This window comes from Podarcis bocagei (assembly GCF_964188305.1).
Source record: "Podarcis bocagei genome assembly, chromosome: 2".
Lineage (NCBI taxonomy): Eukaryota > Metazoa > Chordata > Lepidosauria > Squamata > Lacertidae > Podarcis > Podarcis bocagei.
The window spans coordinates 8,059,768-8,087,370 of NC_138126.1; the positions used below are offsets into that span (position 1 = coordinate 8,059,768).

Below are 27,603 nucleotides of genomic sequence, written 5' to 3' on the forward strand. Positions count from 1 at the left end.
GAACTGTAGTTTGCCAAGCTACAATTCCCAGCACCCTTAAAAAATGACAGTTTCCAAAATTCTTTCGTGGAGGTGAAATGTGTTTTCAATGTATCTGAAGTGCGCACAGCCCTGGATCAAACCTGTGCTCAGCTCATGATTCCTCCTTGGCTTCTCCTTTGAGAAGCACACAAGAGAGATGATGCAGCTGCGTGCCCTTAATCCAAACTCTTCTTCTTCTTCTTCTTACCCTCCACCTTGAAATCTTCCCCGTCCTTCCCGACCTGATCTTTTAAAGTTTAAAGGCCACGGATTGAACTCTTGTATGCCAAGGCAGCGCTTTACCACTAAGCAGCTCTGGCGGCTTGGGGCTTCTAAGGGTTAAAGTGAGCTTATCTAGATTCCTAGAGAGGAAGGGAAATTAGGAGGGCGGGGAGGAGGAGGAGGGTCTGGAGTCTTGCAGAGGAAGAGCGTCTCCCCCCAAAGCCCCTCGCTGCCTGGATCTATCACTTTGAACAGGGAGGGAGGGAGCCCTCTATTTCTCCCAAGCACCCTTCTGAAACCTGGCGGTGAGTCGACCCCCCTCTAGTCTGTGCATTCGGGTTCAGGGGAGTCCCTGGGCTGCAGGGGGGAGGTTGCAGAGAGGGGTCTGTGCAGCCGACCCATCCACGGGACGCCCCCAAATTTGGGGGTGGAGGTTCGCCCTCTCTCTCCAAAGCCAGAGGGCCCCTTTTGAAATAGAGCGGGGGGGTGGGTGTTAAAACTGATCTGCATGGAAGTATTTCTTCAATTGCACTTTGATTAGAATTACACACACAACAGCAATTAATCAAGCCTCCTAAGATGACACGCATTTACCCATTCAGGCATCCAACCCTTCAGAAGAGGTGGAGGGGGAAATCTTTTTTTGAGATCGGCTAAGAAAGCATTGCTGATCAAAAGCAGCAGAGATCCAGCTGTTCGGAAGAGAAATTAAAATAGACAAGCAGAGCAGTCCCAAACCCATCAGAGTGAAGGGCTGTGTGGGGTGAGTCGGTGGGCAAGTATCAGCTTCCTTCCTTCAGAAGGGTTTGGAGTGCAAAGTCAGGCTTTTGAAACAGGTGAGAATGGGGTTTTTAAACCACATAGGATAGGCACCTGCTGCCCCCGAACTGTGCAAGCTGATCATTATAAGAACAACTGTTTAAGAATTGGCGCGCGAGTTGGATTTCCCCTCCCTGTCACTATTCCATTGTGTGTCATGGGTTGTTTTTCCCCAGACTGTAAACTTGTAGGCAGGGACTGTGTTGTTTTAATTCACTGCTTGTAAGCCACTCCAGGAACCTTTTTAGCTGAAGAGTGGGGTAAAGGTAAAGGAACCCCTGACCATTAGGTCGTCATGACCGACTCTGGGGTTGCGGCGCTCATCTTGCTTTATTGGCTGAGGGAGCCGGCGTACAGCTTCTGGGTCATGTGGCCAGCAGGACTAAGCCGCTTCTGGTGAACCAGAGCAGTGCACGGAAACGCCGTTTACCTTCCCGCCAAAGCAGTACCTATTTATCTACTTGCACTTTGACTTGCTTTCAAACTGCTAGGTTGGCAGGAGCAGGGACCGAGCAACGGGAGCTCACCCCGTCGCGGGGATTTGAACTGCCGACCTTCTGATCGGCAAGCCCTAGGCTCTGTGGTTTAACCCACAGTGCCACCCGTGTCCCACCAAGAGTGGGGTACAAATGCCTAAATAAATAAATACTTGGAGGTGCCAGGACTTGAACCTGGGACCCTGTGCATGCAAGGACTTAGGGATGAGGAGAGCTGTGGCTGGCAACTTTCAGAAACAAAGGATGACAGTGTTAAAGAGAGGGAGGGTGCCCCAAGGGGAAGGAGTGGTAGGGAACAGACCAGTAGAACAGATACCACACCTTCTTACATTCAACCAGACTGCTGCTATTATTATTATTTAGCTCTATTGCCTACCTTCACTAAAATGCCCCACGGTGGATTACAGCAATACAGAATATATCTGGTTGCTAGCCAGACTCATCCACATTTTCCCTGTCCTGGCAGTGTAATAATTCTATAGCTTAACAATAATTCAACAACTTGCCTTTTCAGGACTTGGTAGCACTTCTACTTAAGATTGTCTTATTCTTGGAGACAGAAACTGGCACGAGACGAGTGGGTTCTTTTGGTTCTGTTCAGTTCTTCCGTAAAAGAAGTATCAAAGATGGATGAGGATTTAGGAGGTTGTCCCAGTATCATCCAGGCAGGGAGCAGCAGAGGATCCTGGGACAGAACCCGACTGAAGATCCCGGGTGAGGAGGACGCCCTTAGATCACATGTTGAGCACCAGGAGTTCAGGGATTTCCACTACCAAGAGGCCGAAGGACCCCGAGAGGTTTGCAGCAAACTCCACCGTCTTTGCCACAAGTGGCTGATGCCAGAGCGACACACTAAAACTCAGATCCTGAACCTGGTGATCTTGGAGCAGTTCCTGGCTGTCCTTCCACTGGAGATGGAGAGCTGGGTGAGGGAGTGCGGAGCAGAGACCAGCTGTCAGGCTGTGGCCCTGGCCGAAGGTTACCTCCTGAGCCGGGCAGAGGATGAGAAGCAGAGAAGGCAGCAGGTGAGAGTGTTTATCCTGGTTACTTCCATGTGATTGTCAAACCTTTTCAGGAAAGCATCCAAGGATATCCGGTAACCTTGAAGGTTTCTTCTTCTCTCATTCCTTCTTTTTATTCTTCTTCCCATTCTGTCTTTTGAATCTTTGTTGCTCTTTCAGGGAAAAGATCTGTTTGCAAAAATGGATGTTGATTTCTCTGAGTGGGAGAGGACTCCATCAGACACCAAACAGAGGCCACTGGGTAAGGGTTGATGGGATCTATCTCAATATGGTCCCCCTATTTCGGTGTGAAATAAATACGTGGGCTCCCTTAATCTTTGGGGTGAATGACGCTGTTCTCCAGCCTTTTTCCAGAGATGAAAAATGTCTTTATTTACAATGTTTTGCTATGTTATCCATGGAGACCTGTACTTTGACTTGTGGTCAAAAGCTGATACAGTGGACGCTCGGGTTGCAAACATGATCCGCAGTGTTCGCAACCCGCAGCGCCGCATCTGTGCACGCGCTGGTTGCAATTTGGCGCTTCTGCATATAATAATAATAATAATAATTTATTATTTATACCCCGCCCATCTGGCTGAGTTTCCCCAGCCACTCTGGGCGGCTCCCAATCAGTGTTAAAAACAGTAGAGCGTTACATATTAAAAACTTCCCTGAACAGGGCTGCCTTAAGATGTCTTCTGAATGTTAGGTAATTATTTATCTCTTTGACATCTGATGGGAGGGCGTTCCACAGGGCGGGCGCCACTACCGAGAAGGCCCTCTTTCTGGTTCCCTGTAGACTCACTTCTCGCAATGAGGGAACCGCCAGAAGGCCCTCGGTGCTGGATCTCAGTGTCCGGGCTGAACGATGGGGGTGGAGACGCTCCTTCAGGTATACAGGACCGAGGCCGTTTAGGGCTTTAAAGGTCAGCACCAACACTTTGAATCATGCTCGGAAATGTACTGGGAGCCAACGCAGATCTCTCAGAACCGGTGTTATGTGGTCCCGGCGGCCACTCCCAGTCACCAGTCTAGCTGCCGCATTCTGGATTAATTGCAGTTTCTGGGTCACCTTCAAAGGTAGCCCCACATAGAGCGCATTGCAGTAGTCCAAGCGTGAGATAACTAGAGCATGCACCACTCTGGCGAGACAGTTCGCGGGCAGGTAGGGTCTTATCCTGCATACCAGGTGGAGCTGGTAGACAGCTGCCCTGGACACAGAGTTAACCTGCGCCTCCAAGGACAGCTGTGAGTCCAAAATGACTCCCAGGCTGCGCACCTGGTCCTTCAGGGGCACCGTTACCCCATTCAAGACCAGGGAATCCCCCACACCAACCCGCTCCCTGTCCCCCAAAAACAGTACTTCTGTCTTGTCAGGATTCAACCTCAATCTGTTAGCCGCCATCCAACCTCCAACCGCCTCCAGGCACTCACACAGGACCTTCACCGCCTTCACTGGTTCTGATTTAAAGGAGAGATAGGGCTGGGTGCACATGCGCAAAGTGTGATTTTAGCGCTCTTGTGCATGCATGAGTGCTGAAACCTGGAAGTAACCCATTCCGGTACTTCCGGGTTCGGTTCAGCGCGGTGCGCAACGTGAAAACACGCAACCTGAAGCGTCTGTAACCCGAGGTATGACTGTACATTAAAAGAAGTGCTTTCACATAATTGAAATATTAAATAGGTTTAAACACATATATTCATAAACTCTTAACACATAAGCCTTTTTCTAAGGCCTGTTTGTAGTTCTTGATACTGACTTCCCACCAACTGTGTCTCTTGCAGGTAACGGGGTGATGCTGGCAAGAGCTCCTAAACCATCTCCTCTTCACAGCGGAGGGGAAGCAACTTCTGTGGCACAAGATCAGGTAGTGGGGCAGATCAGTGTGGGGAGAGAGGCTGGGGGCAGCCGGGGCACCTCTGTCCCCTCCTCACCTTCCGGGGCCTGAATGAATCTCTCTTACCACTTTGCTGCTTTGAAATCTGTCCTTGGCAAAGTCTCCAGAGGGTGCTGAGTAGAAGTAGTTAATGTTTATGCTGTCTGTGAGGGGGTAAATGTTTTCTTTCTATTTTAGGATTCAGTGTCCTTTGAAGATGTTGCTGTGTATTTCACAGACGAAGAGTGGGCGCTGCTGGATCCTGATCAGAGAGCTTTGCATAACGAAGTCATGGAGGAGAATTGTGGGATCATGGCCTCTCTCAGTAAGCCTCCCAATTGAATCATAATATCAACTTTGAAAATAGTTACCGTATTTTTCGCCCCGTAGGGCGCACCGGCCCATAGGGCGCACCTAGTTTTTTGGGGGGGAAATCGGGGGGGAATTATTCCCCCCCCTCGCAGCCATCACCAAGCTAGAAGAGGGAGATGGAGCGCTCCGTCTCCCTCTTCTGCCTTCAGGGATAGCCTCCCTAGCCTCCATGGGGCAGCAGCTTGCCCCATTGTCCCCCAAGCTTGTGGGGCTGGTGGTGGGGAGAAGCTTGCTTCTCCCCACCGCCAGCCTCCAAATCAGGTTGGGGAATAGCGGGGTGGCGACGCTCCACCTTCCCGCTGTCCCCCGAGCTTGTGGGGCTGCCCGATATCTGCCCGAAGCCCGGGGTGCGCTCTGGAGCGTGCCCCGTGCTTCGGGCTGCAGGCTGCCACCCGCAAGCCTTGCGAGCCCGGCGGGAACTCCTGCCGGGCTCGCAAGGCTTGCGGATAGCTTCCTGAAGCCTGCATTCGCCCCATAGGACGCACACACATTTCCCCTTTATTTTTGGAGGGGGGAAAGTACGTCCTATAGGGCGAAAAATACGGTACATGTGTGATGTATCAACAAAATCATCATATAACTCGAAAGTTATAGCATCTGGATTCTATATGCCCCCACATTTAACATTGAATGAACAGCAATCTATTGTTTCATCTCAGAATATACTTTGTCCTATTATGTCCTTTTAAACAGAGATCAAACTGGTCTGAACTTCCCAGGCCTTTTGAAATGTAAATTTCGGAATTGTTACGGAAGTGGAAGTAGCCTCTCAGTCATTTTCTGGTTGGCGAAAGAGACCACTGACATCAGAAATGGAACAGATTTCATAATTGTGCCAAACAAGTATCCATCTCAGAAAAGAGGTGGGCTTTTACTAGTATCAAATTCCCATAACATTTTAAGCTTTTCCCCTCCTGGAAACATCAGGACAGGAGTCCAAAGATGCTCTCTTTAACAACCAGCCATGTTCAAGGAACTGCGCACTTGCTCTAAAATCCAAGACAGGTAACATGTAACTAGCAAAGTTAGACTGGTTTTAGTAAGAAAATTGTGTTTTGTTTGATTGTGCTTTTTGTGATGGATGGACCTTGGAGACCCAGAAACCAATCTGGGCTGGGTGGTGTGTCAACCAATCAGGAGGGAATGGAGAGTTAAAAGATAGAAGCTGGCAATTTAACTGTCAGATGGGGCTTGGATTGGGTTTAGAAAGGTCTTGGCTAGAGATTAGCCGAGTGTTTTGGGTTTTGCTAGGCATGGCAACCCAGATCATTTCCCTGAGTAGAAGGAAAATATCCTAGAAGACGGTTGGAAATGTTTTACTGGCATAGTAGAACAAATAGCCATTCTAGGGCCAAGTCGAAGAAATAGCTATTTTAGGAGGAATCAGTTTAATTAGAAACAGATTTAAAGTGGAAGTTTTGAGTTAAATTATTATTTCTGTAAAGTTGATTTGACTGAAACAAAAGTGTTGTGCCTAATTAGAGTAACCATTAAGCTTTAACCCTCATGGACTGTATATGAAATTTTAGTTTTGTTTCCAATGTCCCTCAACCTTACTTTGATCCTCCGGTTGAGGGATAAGCGGCCACAGGATTTTCTTCCACATTACTAGGAGTCCTTCCTGCTGGGTATGTGTAAATGCTACCAAATCACGAGGAACTAGACATCTCAGTGTTACTGACAGGGAGTGTCAATGTTTTAAAACACCTAAAACCTGGTCATGTTACCTCACTCCAATATTTTCTGAGGGAGCTTGCCAAAATTATTTATATTTAGCTTTGTTTTATAGGCTACTGTTAATGGGCCTCTTTTTTTCTCACAACAACCAAATCCAACAGTGTAGCACACCAGCTCTCAGATAATGCTAGCAACTCTGTGCAATAAGATCTGCCTCCCATCTAAGTCCTTTCAGTTCTTTCTTTCTCACAGACATTCTGGGGGTTGGACTAGATGACCCTTGGGTCCCTTCCAACTCTTATGATTCTATGGTATTTTCCAGTAATTTAGGTCTCCATTTTCTCCTAAAGCTCTAAAAAAAATTCTATCTCCATTGCAGAAAGTAACAAATTGGAAACAATGAACCATGAGAAAATCCACACAGCGGAGGAGCCATCTAAATATTTAGAGTGTGAAGAGATCCTGAGTCAGAATTCCCACGAAAGAACTGCCATCAGGGAGAAACCATATCACTGTTTGGAATGTGGGAAGGGCTTCAAGTGGAAGAAAAGTCTCACTTCGCATCAAATAATTCATACAGGGGAGAAGCCATTTGAATGCTTGGAATGCGGGAAGAGCTTCAGCTGGAAGGAAAGTCTCACTTCCCATCAAAGAATCCATACAGGAGAGAAACCACACCAGTGCTTGGAATGTGGGAAGAGCTTTAATGCGAGCAGAAACTTGCGCCGCCATCAAAGAATTCACAGTGGGGAGAAACCATATCAGTGCTTGGAATGTGGGAAGAGCTTTACTAGAAGCACAAGCTTCCGTTGTCATCAAAGTATCCACAGTGGAGAAAAACCGTATCAGTGCTTGGAATGCGGCAAAAGCTTTACGAGAAGCATATACTTCCATCACCATCAAACAATGCACAGTGGGGAGAAACCGTATCAGTGCTTAGAATGTGGAAAGAGCTTCCGCTGCAAGAGAAGTCTCATTTCTCATCAACAAATTCACACAGGGGTGAAATCATAAAAGCTGTGCCTTCTGGTGTAACCAAGTTCTGGTTTTCTCTCCATCTTCCTCTCTTGCAAATTTACTGTGGGCACTTAACCATTACATTTGTACAAATGCTAAACTGATAAGACAATCACTTTAAGCTTTCCAGTTCTAGTGGTAAGGGGCAAATGGTGAGGAAGAGAGAGAAGGCCACCAGTTGCTTCCTGGTGGCCGTGGGAGATGTTTTGTTGGGGCAGAAGTGCAGAGGAAGTGAGTGGAACCGTTCATTGTTGACAGTTGCCCTCCAGCCAGAAAACTTCAAGACCGGCATTGCTGAAGCAAACTGTGAGGGTGCCCTCCTTCAAGATTGTGTGTGGAGTACTTTCTTTTGTGGGTTGAATTGTCTGAGGGCACCTGGTGAGAGGAAGTAGTACAAGGGGGAGGTGTTTACCATTCCACCCGCACGGGACGCGGGTGGCGCTGTGGTCTAAACCACTGAGTGTTTGGGCTTGCCAATCAATCGTAAGGTCAGCCATTTGAATTGGCGCAACAGGGTGAGCTCCCGTTGCCCTGTCCCAGCTCCTGCCAACCTAGCAGTTGAAAAGCATACCAGCATGAGTAAATAAATTGGTACCGCTGTGCCAGGAAGGTAAACAGCATTTCTGTGCGCCCTGGCTTCCATTGTGGTGTTTCGTTGTTGCTTCAGAAGGGGTTTAGTTATGCTGGCCACATGACCCGGAAAGCTGTCTGTGGACAAATGCTGGCTCCCTCAGCCTGAAAACTGAGATGAGCGCCACACCCTATAGTCAAATTCGACTGGACTTAACTGTCCTTTACCTTTACCTTACCTTTTACCATTCCACCAATTCTTTGGTGAGAGATAGCAACCTGCTATTTAAGCACAGTGCATTCTTAGGAAATTGTTTGTTAGGTGAGCATTCTCAGAACAAGCCAACAATTTCATTTATTCCTATGGGGAAATTTCTAATTGTACTAATCCGTCATGTTTGGATAAGTGAATTTTCATATATTTGGATAGCAGGACCTACGTGTATTGTAAATGAATGTTTTCATTGCCTCCTTGATGTTTTTCCACTATCCTTTTGTTCAGAGGAAGGAGTGGCTGATGACATTAGTTACAGATTGAGTGTGAGATATTGGAGTGTTTGGATGGTACATCTGTGGGTATGTCTGGATGTGTGAGCGGTGTGTGAACAGAGTGACATTGAATGAGCAGTACGTGTTATATGATCTTTGTAGTTGTAGGGTTGAGAGCCAGTGTGGTGTAGTGGTTAAGAGCGGTAGTCTCGTAATCTGGGAAACCGGGTTCGCGTCTCCGCTCCTCCACATGCAGCTGCTGGGTGACCTTGGGCCAGTCACACTTCTCTGAAGTCTCTCAGCCCCACTCACCTCACAGAGTGTTTGTTGTGGGGGAGGAAGGGAAAGGAGAATGTTAGCCGCTTTGAGACTCCTTAAAGGGAGTGAAAGGCGGGATATCAAATCCAAACTCCTCCTTCTTCTTGAATTTAGCTGTGATCTGTAGTACTTTGTGAATCAGGGGGCTGATTTGGAAGGCTGAAGACTCTAAAATATTCCCCAACTCTAAATATGTTTCCAAGTGTTTGTTCTTAAAGTTTGCAATGATTTTGTTTTTAAAGATCGTATTGTTTTATCCAGTGCTCTTTTTTTAGGAGAAAAGGTGCCGGTACTCACCATGAGGTTGTTACAGTAAGTGCCACACTTTTTAGCACTTGGAAAAGAGAAAGGTGCCAGTACCATGTACCCCAGAAAAAAGCACTGGTTTTACCACATTGCAGTTTTGTTTAACAGGATAGTATTATATTGTAGCTTCTCAGTTTCATTGCTACATGGTTTTTAATAGAAATTTAATAAATAATAATAATAATAATAATAATAATAATAATAATAATAATAGTTAGCCAGCTAGGGACTGTCTTAAGTTTAAAGCAGTATATAAATATATAAAATGAAATAATACATAGAATAAATAAAGGTGTCTTGTTTTGGTTCAGAAGAGGCCCCTGCTGTCACTGTTGCTTCTCTGCTAGGACAAAAGTGTGGTTTCCACCTGTTCTCATTCTCTTCCTCCTCCTCCTCATTTGCAACAAAGCAGTGGACATTTAAACATGACAGTTGTCAGTTGTATAAATCCTTAGGGTGGCATTCAATTATATTTGTGCTCCTCCTGCTGCCTGCACCCATGCCATCCCCAGATCTGCTCTGAAGGGATGAGGGATGAGTCCTATAACAGAGTGGTGGAATCCTTGGAGAGTATGACTATTACCTAGGGAACCAGGATTCACTCAGTCACAAAGCTCACTGGATGATCTTGGGCCAGTCATGGTCTCTCAGCCTAACCTACCTCCCAGGGTTGTTGTGAGGATAGCATGTGGAGGCACTGGCACCATCTCCAGGGGCCCAGGCACCCACAAAAAAATTGCTGTGGGTACCCAGCCTCCACCCATCACCTCTGTGGCTGCTGTCGCCCACTGCCAACTCCCAAGAAGAACCTCGTACACCACCATTGTTGTTGTTTAGTTGTTTAGTTGTTTAGTTGTGTCTGACTCTTCCTGACCCCATGGACCAGAGCACGCCAGGCACTCCTGTCTTCCACTGCCTCCCGCAGTTTGGTCAAACTCATGCTGGTAGCTTCGAGAACACTGTCCAACCATCTCATCCTCTGTTGTCCCCTTCTCCTTGTGCCCGCCATCTTTCCCAACACCAGGGTCTTTTCCAGACAGTCTTCTCTTCTCATGAGGTGGCCAAAGTATTGGAGCAAATATAAGAGGTGTGTGGGAGCAATCCCTTCCATTACGCAAGGAGAAATCCTAGCACAAAAGAAACGTTCTCTATAGTGCTACCTTGAAAGCAACCTTATTGGCTCAGGGAAATGTCTTGGCTTGGTTCAGAGTAGCTATCTAGCCTGGGCCTATCCCAGAACAGCCATTTATCATACCCTCCCCTACCCAAGCCCAACACTTGGAGCAAGAGTGTCCTTTAACTCAAACCACTAAACACTTTTGCTCTCAGCCTCCCTCCTGCCATGTTCCTTGTTTGTCTTATGTCTGTCACCTTATAGGGTTCCTGGCTCTGGGCTTCCAAAACCTCAAGCAATCTCCTAACAACTGGTAAAAGGTAAGGTAAAGGACTCTGCTGGCGCCATATAATTCTGGGCTGCATCAATAGGAGTATAGCATCTAGATCAAGGGAAGTAATAGTGCCACTGTATTCTGCTCTGGTCAGACCTCACCTGGAGTACTGTGTCCAGTTCTGGGCACCACAGTTCAAGAAGGACACTGACAAACTGGAACGTGTCCAGAGGAGGGCAACCAAAATGGTCAAAGGCCTGGAAACGATGCCTTATGAGGAACGGCTAAGGGAGCTGGGCATGTTTAGCCCGGAGAAGAGGAGGTTAAGGGGTGATATGATAGCCATGTTCAAATATATAAAAGGATGTCACATAGAGGAGGGAGAAAGGTTGTTTTCTGCTGCTCCAGAGAAGCGGACACGGAGCAATGGATCCAAACTACAAGAAAGAAGATTCCACCTAAACATTAGGAAGAACTTCCTGACAGTAAGAGCTGTTTGACAGTGGAATTTGCTGCCAAGGAGTGTGGTGGAGTCTCCTCCTTTGGAGGTCTTTAAGCAGAGGCTTGACAACCATATGTCAGGAGTGCTCTGATGGTGTTTCCTGCTTGGCAGGGGGTTGGACTCGATGGCCCTTGTGGTCTCTTCCAACTCTATGATTCTATGATTCTATATAGAAAATTATATCTGTGACTGACTTTGTCGCAGTCTTGGTAGCTTGGCCAGACATGAGGACGTAGGAACAAGTTATTATTATAGTAAAAGCTGGTTATAACATGTTCTTCTGTGGTTTGTTATCAATAACACTCTGCGTTTCATAACATGTGCTTATAAGTCTTATTCTGAATCCTATTCCTATCCAGTCTTGCCTACTCACCACTCAAACCAGCCACCCAACTGTCTTTTTCTTACCCACCCACCCACCTGTTCTAACTGTCACACTTCAACCTCAGCCAATCAGCACAGAACAAACCCCATCATTCCATCCCTCTCTCCCTCCCCTCCCCCTCCCTTATGTGTTTTAATAGAGAAACCCCGTACAAGTCAGTTACAATGGCTAACGGCACAACATCTGCTGAAGTCCATGAGGGTACCACCTATTAAATACATGCAAGGTTGTTGCTTGAGTTGGTTAAGTCTTCTTAAGGGTGCCACACCGGAGGCGAACAATTGAAATACTTTATTGTCACTTGTACAACTTGTATACAGTGAGATTACAGGAGCACCCCCCACTCAGTTCTCTTAGTCTTAATTCCCCTCGTTTACTGACATACACACAGCAAACCTGAATGTCAGTTGCCCTGTTGTTATCTTTTCATTCAGCAGCCTAACAGCCCACGGATAGAAGCTGTTCTTTACCCTGTTGGTGCAACTAATCATGCTTCTATATCTTCTGCCTGAGCGCCAGAGATCAAGAAAGTGCTGGCCAAGGTGTGAATGATCCCTGAGAATTTTCCTCACTCTCCTGAGGCAATGTTCTTCCGCTATTTCATCCAGCAGATTCACGGGACAGCCCATAATATCTTGTGCTGTATTCACCACCCTCTGTAGGCACTTCCTATCAGTTGATCTCAAACCAGCGTACCACACCGTGATGCAGTATGAAAGGACACTTTCTATTGTCGACCGGTAGCAGGAGATCATCAAATGTTGATTGACATTTGGGAGCAAATAAATTTCCAGACCTATGGAAAAAAATTATTCCCCTCCCTAAACCCTGGAAAGGCTTGCTGTAGCCCAGAGCTTTCCAAACTGTGTGTCATGACACATTGGTGTGTCAGCGGCAGTTTGTAGGTGTGTCCTCCTCCTGGCATTGGAAAGCGGTTAGGTTAACCTCTGGTTTGCTAGTAAAACAGAATTATTATTATTATTATTATTATTATTATTATTATTATTATTATGTTTATATACCGCCCTATAGCTGAAGGTCTCAGGGCAGTTCACAGAAAATATCACAACATATATAATCAGAATAAAAACAACCCCCCTAGCAACCCCAAAATTACCGTTTCGCGACACGATGCATGTCTAAAACATGTGTCACTAACATGAAAAGTTTTGAAGCCTTGGCAACAGCCAAAGATCTCTCTGGCAGGATGATAGGTCACAATGGAGGGTGTGTTACCGTTACTTAGCAACCTTGGACATGGAACCTCTATAGAGATGTGCATTTATTATATTATAATGTAGAGAGAGAGAGAGCTTTCAATAGATTAAGCTGCATTATCTATTTCCATTTTCCTTTTTATATATATATATATATAATTCTAGGGAATGCAATTACCAAACTTGCCTCATTGTGCAAGAGAACTTTCTTTGGGCACCCTCCTCAAATCTGCTATGGAGGTTTGGGGGGGAACCCCTAGAAACTATCATTTGGATAATTTACCGCAGTTCTTCTCTCCCAAGCCCCCACCTCGCCCAAAAAAAATTAGCTCCCCCCCATCAAATATATTAGAAACCTTCCAGCCTTGTGGGGAAAGCTAATTTTGCGGCTCTGCTCAGTGGCGTAGCGTGGGGGGTGCAGGGGGGGCCGGCCGCACCGGGCGCAACATCTGGGGGTTAGGGTTAGGGGGCGCAAATCCACGGGTTAGGGGGCGCAAATCCACGGGTTAGGGGGCGCAAATCCACGGGTTAGGGGGCGCAAATCCACGGGTTAGGGGGCGCAAATTACTTGCATTGCCCCGGGTGCTGACAACCCACGCTACGCCACTGGCTCTGCTGGAGCAGTTATGTCAAGAGTGGGTGGTCTCGTCTGAATCTCCCCTGGCTCACTGGGCAGGTGTTTTCTCCATGTTAGTTAGAAGCCACAACTCAGCAACCAAGTATTGTATAATAAATCAAATCCCGCCCCCCAAGGCCTGCAGGCAGGGGCAGCATTTATTTCAATTTTGTGATCGCAGTGGGGAAACGTCCTCCCATTCACCGAACCACTTCTTATGGCCGTTTCGTTTTTGAACCTGAAGTGTCCCTGAGATGTTAAAAATACCCATCTGTGCAGTGTGTGCGCGGCGCTCTTTTCCTCTTTGGCTTTGAGAGAGATGCAGGCAAAGAGAAGCGGCCCAGCTGTTGATCCTCCTTAGGGTTAAAATGAACTGAACTAGATTCCCAGAGAGGAAGGGAATTTGGGGGGGAGACAAGAAGTGGGCGAGGTCCTCCAGAGCAAAAAGCACCTCCTTCCAAAGTCACTTCCTGCCTCGATTCTCATTTGAAGGGGCGTGGGGCTGTGAAAGTGGCCTTTGTTTCCCCAATTGATGCAACCCTGGCTCTTCCTGAAATCTGGTGAGTTTTGTCACCCCTGCTCCATTTTGTGAATCTGATTGAAGGGGGGGGGCGGTACCAGGGCCGCAGTGGATCAGCTGTTCCAGTGGGGATCAACCACAACACCCAAGTCAGAGAGCGGAATCTTCTTTCAGCCCTCCTCTCTGCAAAGCCCCCTTTTGATACGTTGTGGGTGGGAGAGCATTTTAGGTGGGTCTGCAACGCTGAGTGGATCTCCATGGCAGGGTGTCTTCAAGTGCAATCGAAATACAGTACAATTAATTCCCTCCCCCACCCGCCCCATACTCCCCCTTTTGATATTTTTAGGTGCCAGTTTTCCATTTTAATTTGCTTAGAATGAACACCTCCTCCCACACCCCCACACCCTGTTGTAAATAAAAATATGCCCTTTTCCCTTATGGGGTATCCAAGAGCCCATATAGAGTCCTTACATAGGTTCCCTATTGGTAGGAGAAAATAACAGAGGCCAACCAGAGAATACAGTGGTGCCCCGCAAGACGAACGCCTCGCGAGATGAAAAACTCGCAAAACGAAAGGTTTTTTTCGTTTTCGAGTAGCTTCACAAGACGAATTTCCCTATGGGCTTGCTTCGCAAAACGAAGCTTGCCCCGCAAGCTCCGGGGACAGCGGGAAGCGCAGCGCGTCTTCCCCGCTGTCCCCGGACCTCTTTTGAAGCAAGGGGCGGCGCGGAGAAGATCACTTCTCCCCGTTGCCAGCCCCGCAAGCTCCGGGGACAGAGGGGAAGGCGCAGCGCCTTCCCCTCTCTCCCCGGACCCCTTTTGAACCAAGGGGCGGCAAGGGGGAGAAGCAATCTTCTCCTCTCCGCCCCTTGCTTCCAAAGAGGGGACAGAGCAGCGCTTCCCCTCTGTCCCCAGACGGTCTCCATAGGAACGCATTGATTGATTTTCAATGCATTCCTATGGGAAACCGTGCTTCGCAAGACGAAAAACTCGCAAGAAGAAAAAACTTGCAGAATGAATTAATTTCGTCTTGCGAGGCACCACTGTATTGAGAAGCAAAGCAGCTAGTAAGCTTGATCTTTAATTGATCTGTTGCGACAGGGTGCTCCCCTCACACGCAGGAGAGGAAGAGGACCCCCCAAAATGCCGTGCAAGGGCTTATAAAGACTTTTGAAATTCCCATTCTCTAGATCAAGACCACCCCCAGAAACATTATGCATACATCACAGAAGGGGTGTAACCTAAGACCACCCCTCAGATACATCCCACCTACATCACAGAAATTTTAATATTGTTTTTCTCCTGTTGTTGTTTATCTCCTGTCTAGCAGGTTACTTGATTGGATTGCCTGAGGAGCCTGGCCATTCTTTTGTAGTGGTAAAATACTTATTTCCTGGGCCAGGTCACAGGCTCACACCTTATTCAAACAGACATATCCTCGAGACAGGATTTGTGAGGAAAGAGACAATGGGGAGGCTTTTCCAGTTTAACCTTGCAGAGAAAGGATTTGGTCAGTTTAGGAATCAAAATGGTTCCAGGTTGGTCTTCCTGTGTTGATCTATGTATGTGCAGTTATGAACATTACCATATATCTAAGACCATAAAATTCCTATCACACCCTTACCAAGGCTCACGACTGACATGCATGTTCCCATTCAGAAATGCAACCCCCCACGATGTAGAGGGGGACCTTTTCAGACTGAATACAAAGCACACACCCACACCCCGGAAAACTACTGGCAGTCTTTTAACTGAAGAAATCTAAGCCAATTTGTTGCATGGTAGAAAGGGTGTGTAAGGAAGGCTGTATTTCACACAAGTGCCCCTGCACCATGAATAATAATCCACAGATTCCCAGTTTCCATTGTAATTTTATTTTAAAGGAGAGTTAATTCCTAGCACATGTAGAAATATGAGGCAAAATGTATAATTTTAACTTCTTTCTCCTCCCCCCCCCCCTTCAGAAACTAGCCTTCTCCCACCTTTTGGTTTTCTGCTTTGTCCCTCCCTGGAAAAATTCCTCTAGACCCCCATCACCTGGAAACCCATCACAATGGAAACTAAAACAAAACAGATAAATGGCACATTCCAAATCTGTTTGCACATTGATGGGGTGGCATCACTTTATCTGCCGCCCCGTGAATCACACCTGCTGGGGGAGAAGCAGGGGAAGGCAAAAAGCATATTGAGGGTGAAAAATGACTTTAAAAGCCATAGGTGAAAACCAGGCCTAGTTAAAGATCCATGGATATAATGGTGGAAGACAGCTTGATAAAGATGCAGTGTGTTTTTTCCGGCTTATGAGTTTGTGAAGGAGGACATGCATAGCTCCAGACATGTACAGTAGGTAAAAGGTAAAAGTAAAGGACCCCTGGATGGTTAAGCCCAGTCAAAGGCGACTATGGGGTTGCAGTGCTCATCTCGCTTTCAGGCCGAGGGAGCCAGCATTTGTCCAGAGACAGCTTGGGCGGGGTATAAATATTAAATATTATAAATTATTATTTCTGGGTCATGTGGCTAGCATGACTAAACCGCTTCTGGTGCAACGGAACACCGTGACGGAAGCCAGAGCACACAGAAATGCCGTTTACCTTCCCGCCGCAGCAGTACCTATTTATCTACTTGCACTTGTGTGCTTTCAAACTGCTAGGTTGGCAGGAGCTGGGACAGAGCAACGGGAGCTCACCCCGTTGCTGGGATTCGAACTGCCGACCTTCGGCAAGCCCAAGAGGCTCAGTGGTTAGACCACAGCGCCACCCGCATCCCTATGTACAGTACAGGATATTGCAATCCACAGTTGAAGTCAGTAATCTTTCTGAATACTAGATACTGGAAACAACAGAAGGGGGCTCTTGTACTCAGATCCTGGTTGCAGGTTTCCCACCGGCCTCTGGTGAGCTACTTTGAGAACAGGGTCCTGGATTGCATGGGTCATTGGCCTGATCCAGCAGACTCTTCTTATGTCCTTACTTTGTTATGTTCTCAGGGAAATGTGACAGAGTAGTAATTCTATAATAGAACAATGTCTTGGCTTTGTAGGACTTGGCAGTGCTCCCATTTAGGATAGAGAGAAATTGGCAGAAGGCAAAAGGAGTCTTTCCGACCTGTTAGAAGCTTCTGTGAAAGAAATATGGGTAAGGAAGACTCAGTTGCCGCTGAAGCAGGAAGAGGACATGAGCCCATCAAGACTGGGAGCTGCGGGGGATTCTGGGAAGAAACAGTGCAGAAGATGCTGGGTAAAGAGGACAAGCTCAACTCAGATGTACAATGCCAGCGTTTCAGGCATTTCTCCTACCAGGAGGCTGCGGGGCCTCGAGAGGTTTGCAGCCAACTCCACCGTTTTTGCCATCAGTGGCTCAAGCCAGAGCGGCACACGAAAAATCAGATGCTTGACCTGGTCATCCTGGAGCAGTTCCTGGCTGTTCTTCCACCAGAGATGGAGAGCTGGGTGAAGGAGTGTGGAGCAGAGACCAGTTCCCAGGCGGTGGCCCTGGCCGAAGGTTTCCTCCTGAGCCAGGCAGAGGACAAGAAGCAGGAAGAGCAGCAGGTGAGAGCATTTAAACTAGATAGAACCAACATGAGGGTGGATATCCTGAACATTTATCTCTTAAAATTGTCCAACTTTTCCAGGAAAGCATCCAAAGAAAGATAGCCAATGCCAGTATTTTATTTTTGCCTCTGCCACTCTTTTTCTAATCTTTCTGTCCATTTGATGTCTTCAATACTTGTTGCTGTTTCAGGTAAAGGATCTGTTTAGAGAAGTAAGCGCTGGTCTTCCTGAGGCAGAGAGGTCTCCACTGAATAGCAGACAGGGGCCACTGGGTAAGGATCACTGTTGTATTTCCATTTGGTGTCCCTCTCTCCATCGTGAAATAATTATCTGGGCTCCTTGATCCTTTGAGAGAAGACACTTGTCTCCAGCCTTTCCCACAGCTCAAAAATGTGATTACTTACAACATTCCTCTAGTTTGTACATGGGGACCCGCACTTTGTTTTGCAGCCAAGAGCCCAAAGGGTGAGAGATGCTTTTTCACACAACTGAAATATAAAATGGGTAGAAACACTTAGCAGGTAGGATTTTTCCGAAGGCCCAAGTATAGTTAGACATACATCGCTGAATCTCTGTGTTGTGCTACCAGCTTCCCACTTACCTATTGTTTCTCCCAGGTGACCAAACAATGCCAGTAAAACCTCAACAACCACTCCATATTCCCGGTGGAAGGGAAGCAGCTTCTTTGACGCTGGATCAGGTAAGGGGACAGGTCAGTGGGGAAAGAGGCTCCTCTGCTCAGTTCCCCGAATCTCTCCATCTCTTCGTTTTTAAAAAAATCTGCCCTCAAGAAAGCTTGAAAGGCTACTCAAGGAAAGCTTAAATGCAGAGATAATGATTATGCAGAATAATGATTTCACAAAGCAATGGATGAGAGGAATAATAAATTAGTAATCATAGAATTGTAGGGTTGGAAGGGACCCCAATGGACTATCGGGAGCTCAGTTTGACTGAGCCTTTGAAATCGTTTCCCGAAGATTAATTGACCTGAGCCTTTGATAAGGCTCCAGGCACATTCTATCCAGCAGAGCATCAAAACAGCATGCGGAAGTGATGAGATTTATGGCTACATTTTTAAAGAGTTTTATTTCTAAACTACGCAGAACAGAAACGACATCCTATCTCTATGGAAGCAGAGAGCAACTGAAACAAAGGAAACAGGAAACCACTAACGTCACATCCCGTCTCCTTTCCCGTGAGACTCCAATAGTATGGAATGTAAACAGAGTCCTGTGACTCCACACAGCTGCACAGTGATAAGAACAGAAACTAACATGGACATCTAGTTCAACCTCCTGCTATGCAGGAATCCTGCCCACAGCCATCCCTGGGTAGGGATAGCCTGGGTAGGGTAGCCTAGGTAGGCTTGAACCACCAAGCTTCTACAGTGGTACCTTGGTTCATGAACTGAATCCATTCCAGAAGTCTGTTCGACTCCCAAAACCGTTCGAAAACCAAGACACAGCTTTCGATTGGCTGCAGGAACTTTCTGCACTCAAGCAGAAGCCACGTCGGAAATTCGGCTTCCAAAAAACGTTTGCAAATCGGAACACTTACTTCCGGTTTGCAGCATTCAGGAGCCGATTTTTCGGCAACTAAGCCATTCGAGAACCAAGGTACCTGTCAGGTTTAGCACTTCTCCCACACAAGACACGACACGCTGGCAGTTCGACTCGTTGAGGTTTATTATCAACAACAGACTTTCAGCAATCTGAGCTTCCCACAACTCATACCTCACTGTCGGAATCAGTTGACTCGACTGGCTTCCAGCCCCTTCCAAGGCCAGATATACGCCAAGCCCGCCCCCACTTCCTGCTGGTCTTCCTTTGTTCTAATCGCTTGCTCCACCTCCTACTTCTTGGAGACTCAGGTGCAGCCAATTCCTCCTCCTCTGGAGTTGAATCCAACCACCTACTTCCACCTTCATCCTGCTCCTTCATCTCTGTGCTGCTGCGAAAACTTACAGGCAGCAATCCAGAGCGAGAAGGGCTTATCTCACTTTTGTGGTGTGAATGAACCAAGTTCCTGTTTTCCTCCCCTTCTGCAGAGTCCTCTCTGCCGGCCATGCCTCTGACAGTACCACTGTAGTTACTAGCCAGACACACTGACCCATTGTGATGTGCTGTGCTGGAATGTAAACAGGCATGTGACATACAACAGTCATTCCTGTTCCTCTTAAGGTGGAACAGAATATCTTAACATGCGGCACAATTTAACTTACGAAATTATATATTTTCATATATCCCTGTATTCTTGTCATTCATTGGTTTGTGATTCCTTTATTACACATGTTTTATTGAGTGATTTTTGTTCCTTATCTTGGTTTTCGGAGAATAATGACCAGCCACCTCACCTAAATAACATTTTAGGTGACACTAGTATTATTTAGTAACAGGAGCAGCAATTATTTATTTATGCATCATTCAATACTAGAATTGGCTTATAGCCAGTATAAAAAAACAGTTGTACAAATACTAAAACAGAAATGTCCATCACTACAATAAACAATGAAGCAACCCCACTGAAATCTGAGGAAACATCCCATTGCTACCACCAAAGTGTCAGGTATCTCAGGTCCCTCAGCCTCACTTGTACACATACACAAGTTTGTGTGCTTGTATGTAATGTTTTTCTGCTCGCAGTGCTTTCAAACCATCTGATATTTGATAGGCTTGGATGTGAGGTGGACTCTGACACTAAAGATGATCAGTTTAAACTAATTTATTATGGGCATTTTATATTCAAAAGGGGGAACTGTAAGCTGTTGACCTCCAACTGATCATTCACTGACTGTCCAACTGATGGGAGCCTCCAGCCAATCAGATTTTAATTAGCCTGCTCCAAGCTCCACCTACTAAAATATAAGGCAGCCTCCCTCCCTCTCTGCCCATTGCTGTCACCTAGCAACCCCTACTAAACAGGCTTGTAATATTATAATTCTTTAAGGCAGGGCCGGATTAAGAGCTTTAGAAGCTCTAAGCCCTTAAAAGATTTTGGTGTCCCCCCCCCATATATATCTAAATCAAAATATAAACAATAGTAAACCATAAAACAATTTCTTATTTTTTGAAATGAATCAAAACCTACAGTAAGATGGAAAATAATGTTTATTTTTGTATGCTTCCACTTTATTTATATTTGAGAGAAAAATTCCCTACTTTTTCTAATTGCAAAAATCATGGTAAATGTGACAATGGAAATTTTTCCCCTTTCTTTCATGCCCTAAGGACGTGCTTATTTTGCTTAATGGTTAATCTAGCCCTGATCTGAAGTGCCATGGCAGTCACAGGTTATATCTTCTCCTAAAACATAGACATACATAAAATTTTATCCACACTAGTAGTAGATAACCTTTGTGCTATCTTTGAGGAGGAGGAAATGTTTCTTTTTCCTTGCAGGGTCCTGTGACCTTTGAAGATGTAGCTGTGTATTTCACGGACGAAGAGTGGGCGCTGCTAGATTCCAACCAGAGAGCTCTGCATAACAAGGTCATGGAGGAGAACTGTGGGATCATGACCTCTCTCAGTAAGGCTCCTATATTGGGGCGTAATATCTATTTTGAAAACTAGAAGCTTGAACTGGGGTACATTATTGAGATCTGAGTGGGGGAGTTGGCTAAGCCACTTTTGATTCAGCTTTGCCCACCCAAATACTTGGTGTGATATCAGCCCAGACTGGAGGGGCAGGGAGGAGATGTTTCTGTAGTTCACAGGAGTTCATTTACTACCAAATCCCCCTCTCTTGGAGTGTGGGACTGGCCTGGAGGCCTTTCATCTGGTGCTGGGTCAAAGAGATAGGCTAGAAATGTTGTTGCTCATCAGCCTCCCTCGCCAAGCTGGCTGAGGTTGTTTCGGGTGTGATGCTGGAGGATTCCAGAACTGTGGATTTGGGTGACTTCAATATCCATGCTAAGAATTCTTCGGGATCAGCTTGGAAGTTCATGGCCTCCATGGGCAACCATAGACCAGAGGTTCTCCATGCAAATGACATCCTCTGCCAGTGAATTATGGGGGCTATCCTTTTTATTTTTTATTCTATGACGTTTGTATCATTATGCATGTGCTTTTGTTCCATATACTTGCACAACAACCTTGTGACGCAGGCTAAGCTGAGAGAGAGAAAGAGAGAGTCTAATTCAGCCCATCAAATGAGCTCCATCCCTGAGATGGAATCAAAACCCGGGTCCAAATCAAACATTCTGTAGTACAGCCGATGTCAGCAACAGAGGCAGTAAGGTCTGCCTCTCATTTAAGTCCCTTCAGTTCTTCATCACAAATGTTTATTAGCATTGTTCAGTAATTTGAGTCTCCATTTCCTCCTAAGGCTCTAATGAGTGTCTGTCTTCTTTGCAGAAGGTGATGAACTGGAAATGAAGAATAAGGAAGACTACAACAAACTCCTCACAGTGGAGAAGCCATGTAAATATCTAGAGAGTGGAGGGAGCTTTGGCCAGAGTCTCCATCTTCACAGAGGGGAGAAACCATATAAGTGTTTGGAATGTGGAAGGAGTTTCACTTGGAAGAAAAGCCTCACCTCTCATCAAAGAATTCATGCGGGGGAGAAACCACATCAGTGCTTGGAATGTGGAAAGAAGTTTTATACAAGCACAAGCTTTCATCGTCACAGAAGAATTCACAGTGGGGAGAAACCATTTCAGTGTTTGGAGTGTGGAAAGAGCTTTAACAGAAGCACAAACTTCTATCGTCACCGTGTTATTCACAGTGGGGAGAAACCATTTCAGTGTTTGGAGTGTGGAAAGAGCTTTGTTCGGAAGAGTGATATCACTTCCCATCAAAGAATTCACACCGGGGAGAAACCATATAAATGTTCGGAATGTGGAAAGAGCTTTATTCAGAACTCCCAGCTCACTTCCCATTTAAGAATTCATACAGGGGAGAAACCATATCAATGTCTAGAATGTGGAAAGAGCTTCAACAAAAGCACAAACTTCCATTCTCATCAAAAAATCCACAGCGGGGAAAAGCCCTATCAGTGCTTAGAATGTGGAAACACATTCCGCCAGAAGAAAAATCTCACTTCCCATCAAAGAATTCACAGTGGGGACAAACCATATCACTGCCTGGAATGTGGAAAGAGTTTCCGTCACAGCATTGGCCTTACTATACATCAGAGAAGCCACACAGGAGAGAAACCATATAAATGCTTGGAATGTGGAAAGAGCTTCTGCAATAGCTTAAGCTTTATTATACATCAGAGAAGCCACACAGGAGAGAAACCATATAAATGCTTGGAATGTGGAAAGAGCTTCAGTCAAAGCTCCAAACTCACTTCCCATCAAAGAATTCACACAGGGGAGAAACCCTATAAGTGCTTGGAATGTGGGAAGTGCTTCCATCAGAAGTCAAATCTTACATCCCATCAAAGGATTCATACTGGGGAGAAACCATATAAATGCTTAGAATGTGGAAAAGGTTTTAGCTGCAAGAAAAGCCTCACTTCTCATCAAAGAATCCATGTACAAGAGGAATCATAAAAGTACTTGCCTTCAAGTTTTTAATATGCAGTTGGATGCAGACTGTGTTGTTGGAAAAAGTTTTGTACAATTGGAAAGCTGACAATATGCTGCTTAAAAAATAGGGGAGGGGGATTAGAGACAATAGACATTTCTGTGTATTAAGCACTTAAATGACAGGCAACATCAGGGACAACATGTTCACAAATTATGTAAGTGTTGAAACAAATCACCCAAAGTGTTCCCAAGACGTGTTGCTATTTTCTCCAGATTGGCCAAGTTATTAATTTTATCTCATGTGTGCCCTCCCTCTCAGTCATTACTGAATGTGGATGTATCTATTGTAACACAAGTATATGTTGTAAAACATATTCTGATTATATTTACTGTTATTTACACTATGGAGGTAATGGAGGCTTGAATCTTCATAACATGGCTACTCAAAAACTGCAGTCGTTGAACCTAATAAGGAACTATAAAGCAGCGTTTTTAGGTCACAAGGATCAAATTGCAGTGGAACTGCAAGAAAACGTCCTAGAAGATTTCCCAACATGTTTAATATTATTGATTATTGTTTTTCTGCAGTTCAACTTTTTGAAGCTGGGGTGTGTGTTATACTGAGAAGTGCTTTATATTCTGGCAAATGTGGTGATTAGTGCATTGATTATATTCCATGTTACTGTATTGTATTGGTATTTTAATTTTGTACCGGTATTGTAGTAGTACAGAAACATGACCTCAACAAAGTTCTTCATCAGTGGAAACAGTTTTTCCCTTTAATTTTGCTTTCTTGAAGGAGTGTTACATTCTTTATCAACGACTTGGATGATGGACTCAAGGGCATCCTGATCAAATTTGCAGATGACACCAAACTGGGAGGGGTGGCTAACACCCCAGAGGACAGGATCACACTTCAAAACGACCTTGACAGATTAGAGAACTGGGCCAAAACAAACAAGATGAATTTTAACAGGGAGAAATGTAAAGTATTGCACTTGGGCAAAAAAAATGAGAGGCACAAATACAAGATGGGTGACACCTAGCTTGAGAGCAGTACATGTGAAAAGGATCTAGGAGTCTTGGTTGACCACAAACTTGACAAGAGCCAACAGTGTGACACGGCAGCTAAAAAAGCCAATGCAATTCTGGGCCTCATCAATAGGAGTATAGCATCTAGATCAAGGGAAGTAATAGTGCCACTGTATTCTGCTCTGGTCAGACCTCACCTGGAGTACAGTGGTGCCTCGCAAGACGAAATTAATTCGTTCTGCAAGTTTTTTCTTCTTGCGAGTTTTTCGTTTTGCGAAGCACGGTTTCTCATAGGAATGCATTGAAAATCAATCAATGCGTTCCTATGGAGACCGTCCGGGGACAGAGGGGAAGCGCCGCGCGCCTTCCCCTCTGTCCCCGGACCTGTTTTAAAGCAAGGGAAGGGGCAGCGGGGAGAATCGCTTCTCCCCGTTGCCGCCCCTTGGTTCAAAAGGGGTCCGGGGAGAGGGGGGAAGGCGTGCGCGCCTTCCCCTCTGTCCCCGGAAATTACGGGGCTGGCAACGGGGAGAAGAGATCTTCTCCCCGCCGCACCTTGCTTCAAAAGAGGTCCGGGGACAGCGGGGAAGACGTGCTGCGCTTCCCCGCTATCCCCGGAGCTTGCGGGGCAAGCTTCGTTTTGCGAAGCAAGCCTATAGGGAAATGCGTCTTGCGAAGCGGCTAAGAAAACGAAAAACTCCTTCGTCTAGCGAGTTTTTCGTCTTCCGAGGCGTTTGTCTTGCGGGGTACAACTGTACTGTGTCCAGTTCTGGGCACCTCAGTTCAAGAAGGACACTGACAAACTGGAATGTGTCCAGAGGACGGCAACCAAAATGGTCAAAGGCCTGGAAACGATGCCTTATGAGGAATGGCTAAGGGAGCTGGGCATGTTTAGCCTGGAGAAGAGGAGGTTAAGGGGTGATATGATAGCCATGTTCAAATATATAAAAGGATGTCACATAGAGGAGGGAGAAAGGTTGTTTTATGCTGCTCCAGAGAAGCGGACACAGAGCAATGGATCCAAACTACAAGAAAGAAGATTCCACCTAAACATTAGGAAGAACTTCCTGACAGTAAGAGCTGTTCGACAGTGGAATTTGCTGCCAAGGAGTGTGGTGGAGTCTCCTACTTTGGAGGTCTTTAAGCAGAGGCTTGACAACCATATGTCAGGAGTGCTCTGATGGTGTTTCCTGCTTGGCAGGGGGTTGGACTCGATGGCCCTTGTGGTCTCTTCCAACTCTAGGATTCTATGATTCACCGTTTCCCCAGATCTTTTTTCCACACACACATGAGAAACAGAAAAGGAATTTCAGCTGGGTATGAGAGGCGATCCAGTTATCGAGCCAGACCAGTGAACTGCTGCTAATCTATTAATCCCTTTTGGCCTTGCCTTACTAAACTCCGCTATCTCCTAGTCAGGCCTTTCCCAACTGAGGCTGAAGCCACATTCACCCAAAAGTTTATTCCATTTTCCCATTTCCCTAACTGTTAATTTCCGCCTTATATCCAAGCTTTCACATGATGTAAAATCAACTTCCGAAAATATAGTGCAATATAATGTTCATTTCTGAGTGATTGGCAAACAGATTTTTTTCCTGGCGCCAGTAACATGGAAATGATGACCACACTTAGCCTTGTTGTTGTTTAGTCATGTCCGACTCTTTGTGGCCCCATGGACCAAAGCACGCCAGGCACTCCTGTCCTCCACTGCCTCCCGCAGTCTATATTCTGCTATATTCTGAAAGCGGATTTTGTGGTGTGTGAAAGCTCAAATACAATGCGGAAATTAACGGGAAAACATCGGGAAAACGGAATAAACTGTTGTGTGCATGCAGCCCTTCATTTTTTGTAATCAGCAAAGAATACAAAATACCATCTTGCAGATTGTCAGGGACTGTCAGGGCTCTGAGGCGTGTGACAGGGGGCCCAGGGGGTGACCCAGGAGAGGCGACCAGCAATTTATGGGGTTTGGTGGTGCCCTCAAGGCAGGAGTCAAAGGAGAGAAAGGGGGAAGAGTCAGGGCAGTTTGAAACAGTGGTGGAAGAAGAGGCTGCTCAATGACAAGACAGGTCGGTAGACTCCCCAGCTTCCATGCAGGGGAAGTCTCAGGTTGCAGGCACGTAATCCCTTGGGAGGGTATATATCTCCACCATTCTTTGGCTTCCAAGTTTTTAAAGCCCCGAAGTAAAAGCCCAAATAAACTGTCTTGAAGTTTACTTCAGTTGCCCCCAAACTACAGAAATGCAGCTTGATTCTCCTCTCCAAATATTCTATGATTATTTTCACATATTTGTATAAGAAGCAACTATCAATACTGGGTGGGTGTGATGGTTGAATATTAAAATGCAACTTAATTTTCATACATGTAGGCACTGAACTCTCTTAAGCAAAACAAAAACAAAAACCCCTACATTTGTATAACCTTTCCCCCCTTAATTCAGGCACAATTTTAATTGTTCAATGGAAAAGCACAATAACTTCTGTGTGGCATTTGCTATCCGATATACTTCCTCTACCAGCATTTCCGTGCGCTGCTCTGATTTGCCAGAAGCGGCTTAGTCATGCTGGCCACATGACCCGGAAGCTGTACTCCGGCTCCCTCAGCCAATAAAGCGAGATGAGTGCTGCAGCCCCAGAGTTGGCCACGATTGGACCTAATGGTCAGGGGTCCCTTTACAGGGGACCTCTTCCAACTCTATGATTCTATGATTCTATGATTCTATGATACCCTTCTACTTTCTCTACACATTGAGGTTCCTGTTGCACCCAAGAGCTTTCTCACTGCAGTAAATCGGATCCATAGGGATTATTTTGCTTTGATTCCTGCACAGAAGGGAGTAGGAATTTAAGATGGCCCTTGGGGTCACTTCCAGCATTGTAATTCTATATGGGGCGGCAACATCCTCTTCCCAAGTGACCAGCTTTGTCTTTGCGACCAACTGGAACTTGGATCCACTAGTTCTGCTCTGCAAATGTATTTTGGGGGAGGGATACCCCTAAACCTTAGAAATTAATAAACGGTAGCATTTTGATAACTTGGAATACTGAAAGAGAGATTGCAGGCCAATGGAACAATACAGGCTAAGCTTCCTTTCCAAGCCAGTGCCTCACCTTGGATAGAGGCAAAAAGGTGTTGATGACCCAACTGAAAAGGAATTATTAGGCCTGGACAGGAGGTTGCCAAGGTAATGGGCTTCAATAATAATAATAATAATAATTTATTACAGTGGTACCTCAGGTTAAGTACTTAATTCGTTCCAGAGGTCTGTACTTAACCTGAAACTGTTCTTAACCTGAAGCACCACTTTAGTTAATGGGGCCTCCTGCTGCTGCCGCACCGCCGGAGGACGATTTCTGTTCTCATCCTGAAGCAAAGTTCTTAACCTGAAGCACTATTTCTGGGTTAGCGGAGTCTGTAACCTGAAGCATATGTAACCTGAGGTAGCACTGTATACCCTGCCCATCTGGCTGGGTTTCCCCAGCCACTCTGGGCGGCTTCCAACAAAATATTAAAATACATTAGTCTGTTAAACATTAAAAGCTTCCCTAAACAGAGCTGCCTCCAGATGTCTTCTAGAAGTCTGGTAGTTGTTTTTCTCTTTGACATCTGGTGGGAGGGCATTCCACAGGGCGGGCACCACCACCGAGAAGGCCCTCTGCCTGGTTCCCTGTAGCTTGGCTATGTTATACCAGAGCTGCCTCACCCAAAGCCTTCCTTCATCATTAACATCATTACT

General features: G+C 46.0%; 2 protein-coding genes across 7 annotated transcripts; both read left to right on the forward strand.

Annotated features, from left to right (window-relative positions):
* Window positions 1-310: 310 nt before the first annotated feature.
* On the forward strand, window positions 311-9,502 carry LOC308580877 (putative zinc finger protein 75C). Of its 2 annotated transcripts, none has more exons than XM_081183146.1 (7): window positions 311-548; window positions 2,161-2,584; window positions 2,741-2,822; window positions 4,349-4,431; window positions 4,639-4,765; window positions 6,869-8,745; window positions 8,998-9,502. In XM_081183146.1, the coding sequence occupies exons 2-6, from the start codon at window positions 2,186-2,188 to the stop codon at window positions 7,501-7,503; spliced, it is 1,326 nt and encodes a 441-aa protein (XP_081039272.1). In that variant the 5' UTR covers window positions 311-548; window positions 2,161-2,185; the 3' UTR covers window positions 7,504-8,745; window positions 8,998-9,502. The 2 variants fall into 2 exon arrangements, with proteins under 2 accessions (XP_081039272.1, XP_081039271.1); XM_081183145.1 differs by having other exon boundaries at window positions 312-548; window positions 2,074-2,584.
* A 2,167-nt stretch (window positions 9,503-11,669) lies between these two features.
* LOC308580616 (uncharacterized protein) lies at window positions 11,670-23,606 on the forward strand. 5 transcript variants are annotated; one of them, XM_081182534.1, is made up of 7 exons: window positions 12,499-13,084; window positions 13,306-13,857; window positions 16,857-17,364; window positions 17,564-17,639; window positions 17,985-18,067; window positions 20,766-20,892; window positions 21,720-23,606. In XM_081182534.1, exons 3-7 carry the CDS (start codon window positions 16,948-16,950, stop codon window positions 22,859-22,861), a joined length of 1,845 nt encoding a protein of 614 aa, XP_081038660.1. In that variant the 5' UTR covers window positions 12,499-13,084; window positions 13,306-13,857; window positions 16,857-16,947; the 3' UTR covers window positions 22,862-23,606. The 5 variants fall into 5 exon arrangements, with proteins under 5 accessions (XP_081038659.1, XP_081038660.1, XP_081038656.1 ...); XM_081182530.1 differs by having other exon boundaries at window positions 12,500-13,084; window positions 17,558-17,639; XM_081182533.1 differs by lacking the exons at window positions 12,499-13,084; window positions 13,306-13,857 and adding an exon at window positions 11,670-11,690 and having other exon boundaries at window positions 17,558-17,639.
* The last annotated feature ends 3,997 nt before the right edge of the window (window positions 23,607-27,603 follow it).

Excerpts from the sequence above, each read along its gene's own strand:
- LOC308580877 (XM_081183146.1), top strand. The coding sequence starts at position 2,186 with ATGGATGAGGATTTAGGAGGTTGTCCCAGTATCATCCAGGCAGGGAGC. Across the intron at positions 2,585-2,740 it reads AGAAGCAGAGAAGGCAGCAG|GGAAAAGATCTGTTTGCAAA; the intron begins GTGAGAGTGTTT and ends TTGCTCTTTCAG. Across the intron at positions 4,766-6,868 it reads TGGGATCATGGCCTCTCTCA|AAAGTAACAAATTGGAAACA; the intron begins GTAAGCCTCCCA and ends TCTCCATTGCAG.
- LOC308580616 (XM_081182533.1), top strand. The coding sequence starts at position 16,948 with ATGGGTAAGGAAGACTCAGTTGCCGCTGAAGCAGGAAGAGGACATGAG. Across the intron at positions 17,640-17,984 it reads TAGCAGACAGGGGCCACTGG|GTGACCAAACAATGCCAGTA; the intron begins GTAAGGATCACT and ends TGTTTCTCCCAG. Across the intron at positions 18,068-20,765 it reads CTTCTTTGACGCTGGATCAG|GGTCCTGTGACCTTTGAAGA; the intron begins GTAAGGGGACAG and ends TTTTCCTTGCAG.